This window comes from Oryctolagus cuniculus, chromosome 4 (genome assembly GCF_964237555.1).
Source record: "Oryctolagus cuniculus chromosome 4, mOryCun1.1, whole genome shotgun sequence".
Lineage (NCBI taxonomy): Eukaryota > Metazoa > Chordata > Mammalia > Lagomorpha > Leporidae > Oryctolagus > Oryctolagus cuniculus.
This window is the reverse complement of record NC_091435.1, coordinates 80,901,949-80,921,461: the sequence shown is the minus strand read 5'-3', so window position 1 is coordinate 80,921,461 and position 19,513 is coordinate 80,901,949. Positions and strand designations below refer to the sequence as shown.

The 19,513-nt window shown below is 48.4% G+C and overlaps 1 protein-coding gene across 32 annotated transcripts in view; it reads right to left on the bottom strand.

The window, feature by feature from the left end:
• KALRN (kalirin RhoGEF kinase) overlaps positions 1-19,513 on the bottom strand; it is a 783,799-nt gene that overhangs the window by 51,286 nt on the left and 713,000 nt on the right. For all 32 annotated transcript variants that reach the window (XM_051859217.2, XM_051859218.2, XM_051859219.2 and 29 more), the window contains 10 exons: positions 17,256-17,386; positions 12,555-12,621; positions 10,981-11,084; positions 10,722-10,791; positions 9,932-10,018; positions 8,598-8,690; positions 7,474-7,524; positions 6,655-6,732; positions 3,085-3,270; positions 1,841-2,012 (listed from right to left, as the gene is read on the bottom strand). In XM_051859217.2, the coding sequence (XP_051715177.2) occupies positions 1,841-2,012; positions 3,085-3,270; positions 6,655-6,732; positions 7,474-7,524; positions 8,598-8,690; positions 9,932-10,018; positions 10,722-10,791; positions 10,981-11,084; positions 12,555-12,621; positions 17,256-17,386 (1,039 nt within the window). The remainder of the gene's footprint in view (positions 1-1,840; positions 2,013-3,084; positions 3,271-6,654; positions 6,733-7,473; positions 7,525-8,597; positions 8,691-9,931; positions 10,019-10,721; positions 10,792-10,980; positions 11,085-12,554; positions 12,622-17,255; positions 17,387-19,513) is intronic.

Genomic DNA, 19,513 nt, shown 5'->3' with positions numbered 1-19,513 from the left:
AAACGAGCCAAGCAGGACTCAGAAATGTCACCATCTGCCCAGCACCCCCAGCCGGCATGCCACCTTCTGCCTTTCCCTGGACTTTTAGTTCCATGCTGGATACTGGTCAAGAGCTGGACTGGCATCATTGGAAAGACTCCACATCCCAGTACTGGCAAGAAGAGGTGACATACCCAAGGGCATGTGTGTGTGTGTGTACACACATGTCTACACACATGAGCACATGCGGCCATGGAGTGCAGATCTCAGGTAGGCAACAAGCAAGTGGTACATCCGAAGGTGGTTCTGGGAACACATGTGTGTGTGCGCACACTGGGGTGTGCAGGCACACACACGGACTTCTCAGCATTGTACTGATAAGAAGACACAGCACACCTAGGGGTGGTTTCATATGTGCTTGCTGAATCTCCAGGTTTACTTTGTTACTGGTTCCAATTTCCTTTCTTTCTTCTTCTTCTTCTTCTTCTTCTTCTTCTTCTTTTTTTTTTTTACAGGCAGAGTGGACAGTGAGAGAGAGAGAGACAGAGAGAAAGATCTTCCTTTGCCGTTGGTTCACCCTCCAATGGCCGCCACGGCTGGCGCGCTGCGGCCGGCGCACCGCGCTGATCCGATGGCAGGAGCCAGGAGCCAGGTGCTTCTCCTGGTCTCCCATGGGGTGCAGGGCCCAAGCACCTGAGCCATCCTCCACTGCACTCCCAGGCCACAGCAGAGAGCTGGTCTGGAAGAGGGGCAACTGGGACAGAATCCGGCGCCCCGACCGGAACTAGAACCCGGTGTGCTGGCGCCGTAAGGCGGAGGATTAGCCTGGTGAGCCGCGGCGCCGGCTTCCAATTTCCTTTCAGCTTCAGAATCCATCCCTGCTCAAGAGACTTCTAAGTGCACCAGCTCAATGGCAGATCATCAGTATGTTAAGGCTATAAACCCCGTCATGAGCCAGGCTCGATGTGAAGAACATGCCAGCAGAGAAGAAACAAAGACACACAAACAAGGAGGTAACTCCACTTCAGTTCACCCCAGGGGCCTCCTGCAGGGCCCACAGAGCACTACACGCTCTGTGGAATCACCAATTTCTTCCAGGAAGCTTTCAGGTAGAGAGTAAGCATCTCTTATTCAAAATGCTTGGGGACAGACTGGGAGTTCAGTTTTTCAAATTATGGAATGTTTGCGGAGACTTTATCAGTCAAGCATCCCTAATCTGGAAATCAGAAATCTGCAATGCTCCACAGCCCAAAACGCTTTAAGCATCAAGTCAGAGCTCAAGATGTTTTGGAATTCAGAGCATTTGCGTTTGGAGTTCTGGATTAAAGATGCTCCACCCGCACACCACTGAGAACTGGAGTTAGCAATCGCCTCTGCTTTGAAGGAGGCACGGTCAGCTAGCAATGTGGCTTACGCAGGATCTTGCACAATTGGGAGTGCAGGAGGAATCTGGACTGATGAGTCAAACTCTCAGTTATCTCCAGGATCCTCTAGAGAGCCCGTGAGAACATCAGCCCTCACCCACCCGGGGGAAGAACACACGTCATTGCCCCTGACATGCAAGCACGTGTTCACCTTAGACTTCTGCTCCAGTGACTCTACCTGGTGGAGGGAGCCACAGGGCACACATGCTACATGCTCTGGGGGATGTCCCTTCTAGTGCCAAGGCAGGGCTTTCTGCACATCTCATCTGCTCCATGTGCATATTCAAGTTCAGAAGAATTCTACAGTGCTCTGCAGACTGTAAACTGGTGTCCATACAAAACATGATCTGGTCTCATGGCTCAACATGAGCTCAGACCCAAGAAGCCCCAGGGTGTGGTGTCCCCTGAAGTGGCCCCAATAGAAGCCAGGTACATACCATTTAAGAAGTCGCGCTGTGTTTCCAGGACTTGGTTGATGTCCTGCACCCAGGCCTGCTGGATGTCTGCGTTGGCGGCTTGCAGAATGACCCTCTCGGAAGTCTCCCTGTTGATGAGTGCAAACTTGCAGGGGTCATTGTCCACATCCTCCTCCAGGACCAAGTAATTCATCTGGAAGAAAACAAGTTGATCCTTTTCATATGTATGTGGTTTGAAAAAATCAGTGACATATTACTATTCTGCCAGTTGTTTTTTTTTTAATTATTTATTTATTTATTTGAGAGTTACAGACAGAGAGAGGGAGAGATAAAGGTCTTCCATTCACTGGTTCATTCCCCAAATGGCTGTAACGGCCAGAACTGAGCTAATCCGAAGCCAGGAGTCAGGAGCTTCCTCTAGGTCTCTCATGCAGGTGCAGGGACCCAAGCACTTGGGCCATTCTCCACCTCTTTCCCAGGCCATAGTAGAGAGCTGGATAGGAAGAGGAGCAGCCGGGACTCCCATATGGGACACTGGCACTGCAGGCAGAGGCTTTGGACCACTCCGCCATAGTGCCAGCCCCTCTGCCAGGATTTTATGTCAGGAGAAGTTTCCAAACTTTCCCCTGGATATAGGGAAATACTTTGGTTTCTGCCTTTGGTGAACAACATGTTCCCAGGGAAGACGTAGGATTGTGCTGGAGACTGGTCCTCGGCCCATCCCTTCTTTTTCACTGTCTTTCCTTCAAGCAGTTGCATTTTGGGGATTTTCTTTTTTTAAATGATTTATTTTATTTATTTGAAAGGCAGGGTGACAGAGAAAGAGGGGGAGAGACAGGGAGAGATCTTGTATATACTGGTTCATTCCCCAAACAGCCACAACAGCCAGACCAAAGCCAGGAGCTCCATCAAGGTCTCCTATGTGATGGCTTAAGCAATTGGCTGCTTTCCCAGGTGCATTGGCAGGGAGCTGGATGGGAAGTGGAGCAGCTGGGACTAAAACTCATGTTCATATCAGATGCTGGCCTCATAGGCAGCAGCTTAATGTGCTTTGCCACAGTACCAGCCTTGTTTTGGATTTTTGGATTAAGAATGCTCAACCTGTACTACTAAAATTTAAAGTTAGCAATGACCTCTAAGGCTGAAGGATGGGCTGAAAGATCTCCCAGGTTCTGTATCCTCACCACCCAGAGCCTGCACTTAGGAAAGCAACTCCCACGAATCTGGCTCCTCCTTGCTTCTCCTCCTCCCCCTGCAAGCCTCACCTTGATGCTCCTTTTGAACATGTAGCCTGGGGTCAGGGAGCCCTTCCTGAGCAGCTCACTGAAGATGACGATCTGTTCGAAGAGGAACACACGTCTCTCCTTGGTCCGGGACTGCATGCCTGCGTCCAGCTCGATCACGTAGAAGGTGTCCTGTTGTAGCAGCTTCCCTTGCGCGGTCAGGGTGCCCTGGCAGAGAGAGAGGCCAGGATGGAATGAGTGAGGGCGGGGAGACGGCCACAGCCCCCTGGGGCCAGGACCACAGACAGGCCTGATCCCCGAAGGTTCAGGGCTCTAGGAAGAGACTGAATTAGGACCCACACACTCATGCAGGGCAGAGTCTTGACACTTTCCTCTTGACACAAAGGCCTTAAAAAGAAAAAAAAGGAAGCCTATGGAGTCACTAAAAAACAACTCCAGGAAAATGCCAGAAGGAAGGTAGAATTAGTAACTAAAAAGAGGTTCGTGAATAATCCTGGCCCTTCTTGTATTTTATGAAAAAGAGAATAGAAAGTTGGTGACACACGGAGCTGGAACTGGTCGTTTTGTACATGGAGCTCTGAGAACTGTGCCTGTGTGCCTTCCCTGCAGCATGGGTAGAGGGCCTGGGACACCCTTACGGCCACGCACCTAGAGCTGACCCTTGGCCAGGAGAAGCAAGGTAGGCGAGACCACAGATTACTGGGTGAGTTGGGTTCCTCGCTTCTCTTATCATAGGATGGGGAAATTTGGAAGCCTTAGTCTCTCTAGTCGAAAGGTGAACAGGAGGTGAATATGACAGGTCCTCATATTTTATAGTCCAGTAGATATTTTTCTGCATCCTGTTGTCCTTATGAAAATGACTCCAGCTCCCAGGCCACCCCGCTGAGGAGGTGGAGCCTATCTGGTTCACCAGTTTCTCGTGAGATTTTCAGACACGTGTCTGCATCTTAAAGGGGATACGGCCTGCCCAGTAAGTCTTCAGAAAGCGGTCAGGGAGCCTGGCTTTTTCTACGGCTCTGCAACAACCAGACTCTGGCATCTGGGACGGTTGTCAGAGGCCTCGTCTGGGACGTGCTTTCTCAGGTGGTGACTTTGGCCCTTTAGTGCCCACAGGGCCCATTCCTTTCACGTGATGCTTTGTTTTAAACATCACCCAGCAGGGGGGGTCATGTTTCTTTTGCGTTCCTGAGAGACGCCTGCCCTCCGCTTGGCTCACGGGCTCCTCACTCTCAAGGTCAGCAGCCAAACAGGCTTATCTCTACCCTGGTCCAAAGTTAATATTAAGCCAGTGGCCAGCTCGCCAGGAGAGCTCTAAAAGCTCTCTTAATATTATACAAAGTCTTGATCATGGGTACAACCCAGCCCACACTAAAGGGAGAGCCAGAGGATTTGAGAAGGAGAGAATTAAAAGGAGGCAGCTCTAACTTCTCCCAGACCCAAAGCCACAGACATGGGGACTAGACGTTTGTTCACTGTCCTTCCCAGTAGGGGAAGGAATGCAGAACAGATTCTCTGCAGCCTGATGAAAACAGAAGATGCTAGTGCCTGATTTAAAAGAGAAAAGAGGCCGGCCTCACGGCTCACTAGGCTAATCCTCCGCCTTGCGGCACCGGCACACCAGGTTCTAGTCCCGGTCGGGGCGCCGGATTCTGTCCCAGTTGCCCCTCTTCCAGGCCAGCTCTCTGCTGTGGCCTGGGAGTGCAGTGGAGGATGGCCCAAGTACTTGGGCCCTGCACCTGCATGGGAGACCAGGAGAAGCACCTGGCTCCTGCCATCGGATCAGCGTGGTGCGCCGGCCATGGCGGCCTTTGGAGGGTGAACCAATGGCAAAGGAAGACCTTTCTCTCTGTCTCTCTCTCTCACTGTCCACTCTGCCTGTCAAAAAATAAAAAAAATAAAATAAAAAAAAAGAGAGAGAAAAGAACTGCACACGTACAACGCATTTCCTGTGAGGTCTGACTTGGGCCAGAGAGCACAACCAGATGCCATTCCTCCTGCCAATGGTCAGTTCCTCCAGAGGCCCTGAGGAAGCCAAGCCAGATCCCTGCTCAGAAGATAAGGGGACTTCAAGGCTTAAAAGCACAAGAGACTACTTGGTTTGCTCAGAAAGCCTTCGACCTGGTGAACACCAGGGGGGAAAGTGTAAAACTCCACCAGCACAGTTAGACAAGCCACATAGAAACTCAGGTATATTTCTGCTGAGCACGCTTGAGGTCTGCCTTGGAGATCTGAGAACTTGTGAAGAATTAACACAAAGCCCCAACAGCTGCTGTCTAGCTGCTGTCACAATAAGGCATGGAAACCAGACAAGGACACACAGGACAGGCTGGAAGGACAAGGAGGACAAGAGAATGTCATGACTCCAACTCGTTAGGTCAAACCTGAATATACATCTCCTACATTTACTTATGCCACCCATCTCCTTTATAACTAGCCTATTCTAGTTCATTCTGCTTTGGCTGGGGAACCGTTTCTTTCTTAATTATCTCAACTGCTAGGAATTCATTTTCCTAAAAAGAAACAATGACATCTTAGGTTGCAATATTACTGGGAAACAGGATTAGAAGATCTACATCCTTCTCTAAGGGAATCACCAACTACAAGGATCCGGTCAATAAATGCATCAGTTTCAATTTTATCACATTAATATTCAAAATGGATCATGTTTATTTAATTCATGAGGTTTGGATGCAAACTAATAACAGCCATTTATTAAGTGTCAATTAGGAAAGTCAGTTTGCTCTTCCAAGGTTTGCTGTTACGGGTTGAAGCGTTTCTCCCTCTTCCAATGCAAATGTTGAAGTCTGAAACTAGTATCTCAGAATGTAACTGATTGGGAGGTGGGGTCTTTATAGAGGCAATCAGGTTAAAGTGAGGTCATCAGGGTGAGTCCTAACACAGTGTGACCAATGTCTCTACAAAAAGGGGGAATCTGGACACGCAGTCATGGATGGAAGGAAGGCGATGTGAAGTCCACAGGGAGAAGCCAAGTGTACATGAAGGTGGACACACACAGGCCAAGGGCAGACACCTGGAACAGATGCCTCCCTCCCATCCCTCAGAAGGAGCCATGCCGCCAGCAACTTGGTCTTACACCTTGAGCTGCCAGAACCAGGAGGCAGTACATTCTGTTGTTCAGCCACCCAGTTCTTGGGACTTTGTTATGGCGGCACTGGCAAACTAGCACATTCTCTTCAGCTGACATCCTGGGACATCAACGACAAACAAAAACGACAGGAGAGCATCTGCTTTTCCCACACAGGTCCCAGTGCCCTCACACGGTCCTGCTGCCCCTCACATTCCTAGCATTTCTCAAATAAGAAAGGAAAGGGCAGAGGCCGGTGCGAGGTTCAGTCATGAGGAACTTTGAGCCTTTCCACCTTGGAATTCTAACTCCAGCCTGGCCAACTGCTGTGTGACTTCTTATTTCTTCCCTCTCACCGGACTTCCTAAACAGACGCATCTTGTAGGCCTGTGAACGGTGGGGCCGGGGCTCAAAGGGGTCCACAGAAGTGAGGAAGGCAGAGCAACAGGACTTCTCAGGCTCCTGCTGCTCAGAGGACAGGACTCAAAGCATTCCTTGGGGCTCACCTCGAAGCCTTGCAGGCGTCCCAGGTTCATCATGTCATTGCAGCGTTTGGGAACAAGGCACATTAACTCCACTGCTTTCTGCGGGAGAGAACAAGAGTTGCTCAGGGGCAGGACAGCACCCAGACAGGATGCTCGGGGTGAGTCAGGGCTGGGAGACAGAGAAGAACAGCGGTGCCCACCAGCCCAAGGAGCCACATCAATTGGCGGCTGTGTGTGAAGTCTACCTCACTCAGCCCATTCTTTTCCTCCCTGCCCACTTCTGATGACTGATTCCCTTGCCTCCTCATATTTTCTTTCTTCTCTCTGTTGCTTCCTGGATGCTGAAGCAACAGCTTTGCCTGGCTTGTAAAATGCTAGGGGTTTAAACCTAAAATAACCTGCCTGAATGGTCTGTACCTCTCTGGCTTAAAGTAATCCCCATGGTGACAGTATTTCAAAGGACTTCACTTGGGGGTAATCCTCTGGCTGGGACTGGAATGAAAATGGAATACTTTATACTGGGATTCGTGGGTAAAGTTGCATATTGAATCACCATGCAATAGACACCCAATCTCTGAAGGACATTAAGGGGTCAAATACTACCCTTTCCCACTATGTGTCACTGGGAGCCACAAGAACATGGCAGGACTAAGCTCTGGTCTGGTGCAGGACAGGATTCTTGAGTTCTAGAAAATACCATGTTCATGAACACTTGCCAGTCCTCATCCTGCTGCAAAGGACAGGAGTTGGCCTGGACCTTCTGAAGGGATCTTTTCCCTTGACACGCAGACAACTAATATGGTCCCTAAGAACAGCAAGTATTACAAGCAGAAAACTCACCTCGATATCAGAACACTCCAAGCCAGCCTTCTCGCTGTATCTCAGGAAGTCCTGGCAAGGACGGGAAGCAAGGAAGGGTGTGGGGAAGGGTGAAATCAGTTAGGGAAACAGAGAGCTATAAAAAACTTATCATAAAAATATGCTAACACCCTGGACTTTCCTGCCCAGCAGAGGTGGCTCCAGTTTCTAGTAGTTAAGAATCATAATCATGTTAGACATAATAACACAGAATATGTTACTGTATTCTATGTTTTATATATATACATATTATAGAATATTACCTAGAGTAGCCCAAGTTTCAAAGCTATGGCTAAAAGGAGAGGTGGCAGGAGGGAGAAAGAAGGGCAGGGCGATTATGACAAGAAGGAAAGTTAAGTCTCTCTCCCCCACTCAACCTTGTGTGTGTCCATGGGATGAATCAAGTCAAGTTATTGTTCAAAACAAAATACGGGGGCTGGCGCTGTGGCATGGTAGGCTAAGCCTCTGCCTGCAGTGCTGGCATCCCATATGGGTGCTGATTCATGTCCTGACTACTCCTCTTCTGATCCAGCTCTCTGTTTATGGCCTGGGAAAGCAGTGGAAGATGGCCCAAGTGCTTGGGTCCCTGTACCCACAGGGGAGACCTGGAAGAAGCTCCTGGCTCCTGGTTTCGGATCCACTCAGCTCCAGCTTTTGTGGTCATTTTGGGATTGAACCAGCGGATGGAAGACCTTTTTCTCTGTCTCCCCCTCTCTCTGTCTATAATTCTGCCACTCAAATAAACAAATAAAATCTTAAAAAAAAAGGTAAAATTTTAGGTATTACTCTAGAGCCTTACCTTTCTCTCTTATATTCCACTCTGATTTGGGCTCTAATTATTTGTTAAAAGTATCAAGTCAGTGATTGTGACAAAGCAAGAAAGTGAACTGAGGAACTAAAATCAAGAAACCACCGACTCCAAGGGCAGGAACAGCAGCCGTGCGATGTGGGCCGAGGCTGATGGAGTGAGCAGCAGACAGGCGAGAGCCCACCTGTGCCTCCAGCAGTTCACAGTCCTTAGGCGCAGTGTGCTGGAGACAGAACCAGGCCCAGCCCCAGCCTGCGGGACCCCTGTGCAGCCCTGACCCAGGCTCCCCGCTTCTCACCTTCAGCAGCAACTGGTATTTCGTTATTCTCTGAATGGGCTTGATGAGGAAGTCACTGAGCGTCAGCCTTTGACTGATCTCCTGTTTCACCTCCTGAAACACGAGGGAGCTACGTTAGAGACAAGGAACCAAAGATCTGGGTGCTCTGGATCAGGGTTCAAAGGCCTGGATGCCAGCTCTTCTTGTTTTCTTTTTTAATCTTTAGAAATCATTTATTGTACTTTCTTTTTATACTGAAGCTTAAGATTATTAAAAACTGAAAAGCATGCTATTTCATTTAACACATATATAGAGCATTTTATATATGCTAGATGCTGTTTATTTTAAAAATTTTATTTAAAGTATATAAATGTCATGTATTTCCTATATGCAGATTTAGGAACACAGTGATACTTCCCACCCTACCATCCGTCCCACCCATGCTCCCAGGTTTCTTCCTCCTTCCTCTCCTATTCCCACTCTTAATTTTTACAAAGATCTATTTTCAGTTTGCTGTAAACTTATGCCCCTACACTAAGGAAAGAATTCAACAAATAGCATGAAGGAAAAAACACTGTTGCTCAACAGTAGAGACAAGGGTTGTAGACAATCATCACAGATGTAGCCTCTTCAAACTATGTGAGGGGCAGCTTTGCTTACATGATGGCTCATTGCTGTGAACAACACATGACACACCACCAGCGCCTTCTTGCCACGCCTCCCTGGCAGACACCCTCACATGTCAGGCCTCACCCAATCCTGGGAGGTGGCCAGAATGGGTGTTATAGTCTCTACTATTCCTGGGCGAAGTCAGGAAAGGGAGTTCCTCCCAGGACGCAGCAGGCCTAGGGACCAAGGCTCTGAACTCAATTTCTAAATAGTGTTCGGGGCTACTTCTAAGTAATAGCGCAGCCTTTCCACTGACAAAATAAATCCTCAAGGTAGGGCCAAAACACACACTTGAGGGGCTTCATGCCACTTCTGGAAATAGGAGCAGGGCTACGAAGTGACTGCAAAGCCGTCGATCAGGGGAGGGTCCCAGTTGGGGAAGAGTGTGGGTACAATCTGCACTGGGCTTCTAACACAGTCAGTGTTACAGAATTGCTCTGTACATGGAGGCTTCTCAAAGTGGTCCATAGACGGGGCTGCCTCTGTTCTCTCGAGCAAAGGCGCCCGTGGGAATTCAGTTGCAAAGCTAATGGTTGTGCCAAGGCTGTTATGACGGGGTCAGCAGTGCTGGCTGGGGTGGGGGGGTCACTTATAGATGACGGTGTCTGGCATTTCTGAATGTGGCTGTGGTGGCCCGAGGTCCCTCCCCCCGGACCACTCTGGGTTAGTAAAGCTAAGCACCTAACCTCAAAGTAGGCGTCGTACTCTGCAACGATGTACTCGGAGCGTGGCTTATTCTGGCAGTACCACACGTAGATGTGCAGCTTCCGCTCCTGCAAGAGCAGAGGGAGAGACATGCGGGCTGTCAGGCATCCCGTGCCTTCTGCGTCCTCTCAGGGTACTGTGTTGGGGACAAAGGTGTCGCTCACACTTGGGGACACACTGCTTTGGTATGGATGTGGTTTGTTCCCCAAGGGTTCCCGTGTTGAGGGCCTCAGTGTGGCAGGACCTTGAAGAGAAGGGGCCTAGTGAGGGGTCCCTGGAGGTGCTGCCCATGACAGAGATTAAGGTCGACCTCAGGGGACCCCCAGGTAGTTCTCACAAGAGAAGGCTTCCTGCCTTGCCGAGTGATCTGCTCACACACACTCCAGCCGTGACGCCACACCCAGGGAGGCTTTCTCCAGAGACCAAGTCAACCAGGCTTCCCGATCTTGGATTGTCAACTTCTAAAGCCGTGAGCGACATACTTCTCTTCCCTTTATAAAGTTACCCAGCTTTAGGTACTTTGTCACAGTAGCAAAAGATGGACTACTACACACATCAAGGCAGTAAGTATCAAGGGAATAAAAGTAAAGGTGGCAGGAAAGATGCCACCTTCCAAACTGCCAAGAAGTTTTTAAACCATCACGACCACCACCAAAAACTCAGAGGGCATGAGCAGGGGGCACGGCGTGGGAGGGCGGAGAGATGGAACTTTCAAATGAACACACCGGAGCCTGCTGTTGGGCGGGGGAGAAGGTGAAGGGAGAAACTCACGTGTTTAATAAAGAGCTGGGCCAGTCTGTCCTGCTCTTGGATACATTTTTCCAGTTCAGCCAGGAAAAAACTAAAAGGAGAGACAGGGAGGATCAGAGAAGGAAGCCACACTCTTCAGCAGTGTACTATTTCCCGACGATGACAGAAATGACAGCAGATTCCTTCCCAAACCTTCCGCCACAGGTCAGGTGCAAGAGGAGGACTTGAGAGTCCCAGGTCCCCAGGCCACCCCGATCCTCAGGGCAGCACGAACACTTACTCCTTATGCCAGTCATAGATCTGGTGAATATTCCCAAACACGATTTTATCCTTCCCTCGCATATCCTCGGGGACACCCTTTTCTTCTATTCTCTTCATGAAGCCCTGGAGTGGCAGAGGCAATGGTTAGTAGAGGATTTCCACAAGAAGGCTTTCGGGGCCAAGCCCCACGCTGCAGCCCCCATGTAAGTGCACACTTGAGCTCAAGGTCAAGTGCTTCTGCAGTTCCCATTATTCACCCAGGACTTCACCCTGGGAAAAATGACAGGCAAGTGTTTATGGAGCTTCTGGGTCCCTTTCTTTGTCTCCAGTCCCTTTGAGAAAGCAGAACAGACAACAACTATTCTTTCCTCTCCTTTCTGCCAATCCAAGTTCTTCACATTTTTAAAGTCTGAGAATTGGACACATCTGGTTTAGAAATAAGTGTTAATACTTCAGATTCTGTAAAATGCAATCACGTGTCATCTCATTCAGAGTTAAAGTCAGGTTTCGGGGTCGTACAGGCGGCATGTATCCCCGTCGGACAGGCGAGGAAGTCCAGGTGCCCAGACGTCACACAGCCTGTCTGACTTCCTGGGCCTCAGCCCCTCAGTCTCCTGATTCCCAAGCCCTCCGCGCCTGGGCTGAGCTGCACATGGAGGCTGGTGCACCCCTTGATGACGAGAATGCACTTCTGTAACTCGGAATTCAGCTCCTCTATGTGCCAGGTTAGTCTGTTCACACAAGGTTCAGGAGAGGCAAATACAAGTTCAATGTCAGCTGATTTCATAGAACTGGGACTTACGGGTCAGGTGTTAGGAACCAGTAGGAAATGTGGAAATTAGGCACTCAATTTTTAGACTTCATATTCTTTCACTTAAGGTGATTAACAAAAGGGCTCAAAGCTATCTCAACTGTCCATTTGCTTTCATGCAAGTGTCTAAGTTCCTTTAAAATGAATCCCTCTGGAGATAAGTTGACTCTTAACTGTGGCCCCATCAATCATACTTACTGGGGGTTTTTCTTTGTCTTCCTTGCAGCTACAATGCTGACTTTAGAATCTGAGGAAATGATATATGCCCCGTGATTCTACTAGGGTGACCTGCTTCATGCTCTGGCGATAACTGCTTGGTCACCAAAACCAAAATGAAATGGACTTAGCTTTTTCCAAAAGGCTCCCAAAATACTGTACTGGTTGGGCTCCTATTTCCATCCAAGTAGCTTATGATATTTCAAGGGAAAAAGAAAAACATCTAGGGTAGGCATGTGGCCCAGTGGTCAAGTCATCACTTGGGACAACAAAATCACAGATCAGAGGGCCTTGTTCGGGTCTCAGTTACTCAGCCTCCTGCTAACGCACACCTGGGAAGCAGCAGATTATGGCTTAGGTCACTGCTACCCATGTGGGAGACCCAGATAGAGTTCCAGGTTCCTGCCTCAATAAAAAAAAGAAAAACATCTGCATACCTTTTATTTGACTTATTGCCACTTTAATGATCACTTCTGCAGATATTCACAGTAAAATACACGTAAGCTTTAGGTAAAAACAGGGTCCATCATGTTCCAGCTGCAGGTCCACCTAAGCCATCCACTCACCTCCACCACGATTCCCAGGTCCTTGACATAGTCCTTCTCTGTCTGCACCAGCTCATTCAGGACAAACCTGAGAGCAGATTAAGAACAATGAGGGTTCTTCTTTATGGTAAGCAAGAAGTTTCCACTCTTAAGTTCATAGGACAGTTACCTTGGTCCACCAAAGTCCACCAAAAAGACCTGCACTTAGCACCCCGGAAGGTGCTGAGCGATGCCCTCCCTGCATGAGGCCCCCATTCAGGTGCGACCAGAGAAGCTTTTCCTGATGACATAAAATCATCAGATGGAGGACGACACTTGTCACCCAGCATTCTTTCCCCCTTCATGCGTCTCCCTCCCTCATCCATAACCGAGCAATTGCACAGGTGCAGGGCAGAAAGAATGACAACCATTTTGACAAAACTGGGTTATAAAAGCTTTGAGGCCAAAGGATCAACATGAGGTTTTTATTGCTGTATTTCAGCTCCTTTTTTTTTTTTTTTTTTTTTGCTAAACAAAAGGAGAGACATTTGTCTGACGGTGAACCTTTCTGGCTTCAGAGACATAGACATCAAGTGATGCTTTTAAGATACAGAAGTTAAAAATTATTCAGAGAGGTGCCCAGGGTGACTGGCCTGGAAAACCCCCAGGCCAGGCCAGGAAGATGGACTGCTGACGGCCACAGCTCAGCCCTGAACGCAGCACTCCGGGACCCACGGCATGGGAGTCAGCAGATCACAAGGCTGTTTGCTTTCTTGTTTGCTTTTTCCTGTTCATTATTTCTATCTTGTAGAGTATTTACCGCACACAGGTACTTCACTTGGGTTTTTCCATGCTTATTACAAGGTACATGCTGTAAAGCCCTAATTTATATGAAAATATCGAGACAGAAAGGTAACTTGCCCAAGATGACACAGTGAGTGACAGAAGTGGGATTTGGACCCAATCCTACGAGAGTCCAGACGGTGCTTTTTCCCTGCCTGGTAAATGACTAAGATGGATTCTGGAGTCCTCGAGGCCTCGACCTCACATACTCCTCCTTCTTTTTTCTTACATGCAGGCAGTAAGAACTACACATAAATGCTCATGGTTAGGGGTCAGCATTATGGCACAGTGGGCTAAGCCTCGGCCTGCCAAGCCAGCATCCCCTGTGAGTGTTAGTTCGAGTTCCCCCACTCCACTTCCTATCCAGCTTCCTGCCATGAGCCTGGGAAAGCAGTGGAAGATGGCCCAAGTGCTTGGGCTCCTGCCACCCACATGAGAGATCTGGATGGAGTTCCAGGCTCCTGGCCTTAGCCTGGCCCAGTCCCAGCTGTTGTGGCCATGTGGGGAGTGAACCAGAGGATGGAAGATCTCTTTCTCTTTCCATCTTTCCTTCCCTCTCTGTAATTTGGCTCAAATAAATAATTTTTAAAAAATACTTACAGTTGTGCCCAGGGTAGGGTGGGTGCCATGCAGGCTCCTGGGCTCTGATTCCTATTATCTAATTTGAAAGCAGTTTGTGGGGCTGGCACTGTGGCGTAGTGCCGGCATCCCATATGTGTGCTGGTTTGAGTCTCGGCTGCTCTACTTCCAATCCAGCTCTCTGCTATGGGCTGGGAAAGCAGTGGAAAATGGCCCAAGTGCTTGGGCCCCTGCACCCGCGTGGGAGACCTGGAAGAAGCTCCTGGCTCCTGGCTTCAGATCGGCGCAGCTCCAGCCATTGTGGCCACTTGGGGAGTGAACCAGTGGATGGAAGATCTCTCTGTCTCTCACTCTCTCTGCCTCTGTTTCTGCCTCTCTGTAACTCTGCATTTCAGATAAATAAATAAATTAAAAAAAAAGGAAGAAAAGAAAGCAGTTTGCCTAGAACTGCACAGCTTCATTTTTGGTTCAAGTGGCCAAAGGGATAAAGCTCTGAGATGTCAAAGTAGGGCCCCTGCTCAAGGGTCCTAACCGTTTTGACCCCGGGAAGCAATTCTGCAATGCTTATTCCCTAGGCACCGAGACGGCACTGAATTCCTGGGTCTGGAGTCTCAGGGCAGTGGGAAGGAAGCAAAGGAACACACATTTCTTTATCAGACTGCCCAGCACTTCCAACCAGCTCCCTCTCTCTGGTACAAGCATGTGTTTTAGCCACAGGAAGGAACTGGCAAGGCCAAATGAAAGCATTTAGATGTATCTTTAGCATGGCCCAAGTTAGAGCTTGGAAGAGAGTGGTTTTAAAAAAAAAGCCACAGGAAAATTAGAGTGGGAATCTGGGGCTGGGAGGGCCCTCTGGAGATGAAGTGCAGCACGCTGTCTCCAGGCGATATTTTTATCCTCAGCTATTTGCTGGCAGAGGGGGGCTGTCTTAGGCTTCTCAGGGAGCTGTGCTAAGGGATCATAGATGGTGCTGCTGGTGGACCTTGCACCTCTTCCCTTGAAGGGCTGAGGAAGTACCTGGGCAGGTCACATCACATTAAAAGATGTTACTGCAATGACTGAAACGACATACATCTCAAGGCAATGCATCATTCATTGCCAAATAAATGGAATCAGAAATAAAGCAATTTTTTTATGTTCAGTTCTTATTAGTAGAACCCACAGTAGGTTGTTTAAGAAGAAATGTTGTTATCTGGCCCAACTACAATCTTCCAGCTATGGGGCAGATGCTCTCTTACCCTTTCATTCACAACAGTAGGGAGTGGACTCTCAGGGCTTCCCAGTGGCAGCTCCCTCTGGGAGAACTCTTTTTCCTCCATGCTGCTCCTTTCCTCCACCTGGCCTTTGGGCAAATGCTAAAACCTTTTAGAACTGCAGCATGGCCTCATCCAAACTCCCATCTCTCTGAATGCTGCTCTCATTTTTCTTTCTCCAGCTTCTACAATACTACATAATTTATTGTTTATTGTCTGATTTCTCTTATTGGAATATAAACCTGCCACGAGAGCAAAGATCATCCATTTGTTGTGACTGTTTGTCTTATTCACGGATGCATCCCACCTATGGTACATAATAGGTGTTCAACAAATATCTGGTGAATGAACGTGTGCCTAACACTGGAAGGCAAGTAAAGACCACTCTCAGCTTTCTCCTTCTCCTGGACAAATAACTCATTTTCAACTTTCCTCCCTGAAGTCCTTACTTGACCCTTTGATGTCCTGCTGCCAACCTCTGGATGGAGTCTCAGTTCTCAATACCCCTCAGCCATTGGCCTCCCACAGGGTTATAATTAAACGCCCAACTCTCCTGCCTTTCCTCAGGGCCCCAAGGTACAGCAGGCTAGCCTAAGAGTGATAGACAGTAAGAGGAGGGAGCCGTTCTATCAGCCGGATTTTCAGGTGAGCTCAGGATGTGAGTTGAGGGAGGAGAGCCGGGGGAAAACGGTAGTGAAGTTTTATTGCCTGTTGTACCAAAACCAGACAGTAGCATGCACGCCTGGACAATGGCTTAGATGATTGGCCCCAGGCCCATGCAACCCAAGTGGAGAAAGTAGTGACTGCCACCTCCCGGGCTACCGCCTTTGCTTCTGTTGACAAGACTGGACCTCAGCCCCAGTGCTGCCTCAGCCGTGTAACAACAGCCCGACACGCTAAGGAGAATCGGCTTTGTGCATGCCCTGAAAAGTTTCCCTTTGGGGTGGTTTTTCTTGGCTTCTAGTCCATTCACCAACTTCTTGGGGCTCCCCCTGAATACCACAAAGATGATGGGGTAAGTACAGAATTACAGGGCTCATGTACCTCTTGCTCATCTCCCCTATGAGATGGCAGCCCTGTTGTGACACCAAGCCCTCACTATTTATCTCCGGTCATAAATGTCCACTTTGCAAATTTCCATGCAATAGACCTGGTCTTATTTTTGCTAATTTTTATGTCTCTTATCAAGCTAAAGGCGAGATGAGTTTGAGAGAGAAGGGCATATCAACAACAGGGAGGGACTTCACACCTGCCTGCCCAATTGTCACTGCCGCTTGTATGCTCTCACATGTTGAGCTTTGTCCAGCACTTATTACAGTCCTGCTTCCAACAGAGTCAAGCCCCAAACAACAAAACCAAAGTTTTGAAGTTATGGTTTTGTACCAGTGGTGTCTGGTATCTTCTTGATCATCTCAAATAATAGAAGACTGACCCTTTATACCAAGGTAGACAACTTCAAGTTTGCCTTAGCCATGGGTTTTTGTGAAATGGCCTGCAATGTGGATTGTGATTTACCCCAACCATTCAAAAAGTAGAGAAAAGGTTCTCTAAACCCACAAATGGAAGCAAAACAAAGCCTTGGCAGAAGGAACGGGGACACCAGACCTCCATATACTGTCTCCACTGCCAATGGCCCAACATACATACTCACGTGGCTAATGCCTCCCTCTTTCTACATATATCACTTCCCTACATATGGGAAACATCGAAGATTAGGCTTTCTGCCAGGGTTAGGGATTCTCTGATTCTACAGCCCATAGTAATTATCCCACACTTCCCTGAACGTTGTGGTTTTCTTTTTACCAGCATGCTTTAAATTTCTAAGAGACCTCGGTGCTAACCACACTTTGTCAATAATGGCTGCTATTTCACAAAACATACTTCACCTAAAGTTCAAGTCACAGCTCTAGTAGCTCCTTATTTGTAATGTTACACTGTTACGATCTGTGTGACCTTTACACAGCATGAAGCCCATCAGTGGAAGCACAGTGTGGGGAATTCCTCCATCACTCTCCCCCAACCCTTGCACACACACCTGCAGCAGGTGGAATCTGGGTGAGACACTTACATCCTGCCTCTCAGGGCCTTGGCTTTCTGTTCTTCTTCCAGGTTCCTAGGAGGTGTGGGTGGGGTCATCCCCTCATTCAGGCAGCCTGCAGGGTCTTTCAAGGCCCCCCGGTAGGAGCCTCCTTCTAGACTCTGAAAAGAGAATAAACAGCCGTGGAGCAGCGTACACTGGTGTCCCCCAGATGAGCCACCACCAACTTGGAACACAACCAGCTGAGGCTGTCCTCAGTGAACGACAGGGAAGCTGGCCATCAGAGGCTCCCCTCCTCCAGCAGCAGGAGGCCTAGAACCGCCTCCGTCCCAGGCAATCGGGACCCACTTGGCATGTGTGTGCCACCATCTCCCAGATAGAACACAGCTGTCTGGGTGAGGGATGCAGAAGCAAAGCTAGTCGTTGTGATTCTACCCTAATAAGGAATTAGAAAAGAACACCAGTTGTAGGACCAACCATCAAAAGCTAATTGATAAGGGGAGAAGCAGAGCTTTGTTAAATCTGCTACCACTCTTTTGAAGATATCCACAAGGTGTGGATGGAGAGTCAACAGAGTTAACCGTTCCTAGTCACCTTTGCTACGGTTAGTTATGGAGAGCTTTCTTTCACTTCTTAATCCTTTTCACTGAATTAAGGTACTATAGGATTTTTAAGAAAGAACAAATTAAAAGGGTTAGTACAGTTCCATAGAAGGAGCTAACGGTAAAGGAAACAAGATCCAAAGCCCAGCTCTGCTAGTTGCCAGGTGATCTTACACAGGATGGCTGAAACTGTTCTAGGGTCAGGTTTTCTTAGTGTTCATGTCACATCTGCCCTCTCTACAGATCTAAGGCAGAGACAGAGAAAATAGTTGTACAGCTCTTTGAAAAGCTAAAAATGCTCTACAGTGTTGAGTTATATTACCCCCATTGATAACACTATTAATGACACTCACAATGGTGTCAGTGTTGACAATTTTCAACGTCCTGGACAAAGGACCACCCAGTGACACTTATCATTTGATTATGCAAATCAGCAGAAGCCATGTGGATAAACAGTAAGACTAGAGATCATGGTCATATTCCTATTAGATACTTGTCTATACCTAACACTGGAAAGGTTCCACTTACTAGCCTCTGAACACAGGAGCCCTAAGGTTAAAGCCACAAAGTTAAAAAAGTGCTGAAAAAAAGGCAGGAGGAATAAAAGACCTTAATCTTAAATGGTCTGCACTTGGAGTATCCATCACTAACTAACTTAGCTGCTGTATTTTAACACAGGCCAAATGGAGGTAGGAAAGAACAGGCCAGGGGCTGGTGCTGTGGCATAGCAGGTAAAGCCCTGGCCTGCAGTGCCGGCATCCAAATGGGTGCTGGGTTGAGTCCCGGCTGCTCCACTTTTGATCCATCTCTCTGCTATGGGCTGGGAAAGCAGTAGAAGATGGTCTAAGTCCTTGGGCCCCTGTACCCATGTGGGAGACCTGGAAGAAGCTCCTGGCTCCTGGCTTCAGACTGGCCCAGCTCCAGCTGTTGTGGCCACTTGGGGAGTGAACCAGTGGATGGAAGACCTCTCTCTCTCTCTCTCTGCCTCTCCTCTCTCTATGTAACTCTGCCTTTCAAATAAATAAATATTAAAAAAAGAAACAGTCCAGAGAAATGAACAAAAAGTGAACAAGGCACCTGATGGTCCATTATATGAGAGAAGATGGAGAATACTAAAACTTGAATCTGCAAAGCTTAATGCTGAGAAGAGCTATAAACTCTCCTCTTCTGCAACAGACAAAATGTGCCAAGTGCTAACTATTAATCTGTTACCAACGCCAGAAATTAGAACGAAGAGTACAGGGTCTTCAAGCCCGAGAGAATTTCTTTTAACTTGACCTAAAGGTACTTACAGAACCAGTAACAAGCCAGGGAAGTTGTTACATCCAGAGCAGCAGTATAGGCTAAAAATACAAAAAGGTCAAGCAGGGTTTGGCTACATTTATAGACACAGCATCTGCAGCCTGTTATTAAGGAAATGAGAGTGTCTGGTGCTGAGGCTTGACAAGCCAGTGGACAGGCAGGCTTTCCAGTGACATGTCCCTTGGTGCCATCACCAGAGACAGGCGCTCCAGCAGACAGACCCAGCTGGGGATTGATCTGATTAGTGCCTTTTGCGTCCCCCTCCCACCTTCCCCACTGTGCCTTTGGTGCCCTTGTCCTGTGGCCTGTTGGCAAGTAGGATGATGACTACCAGGACCCAGTCAGAAGCCTATCTCTCTGCCCACAAGGTGCTCCCATGGCCCG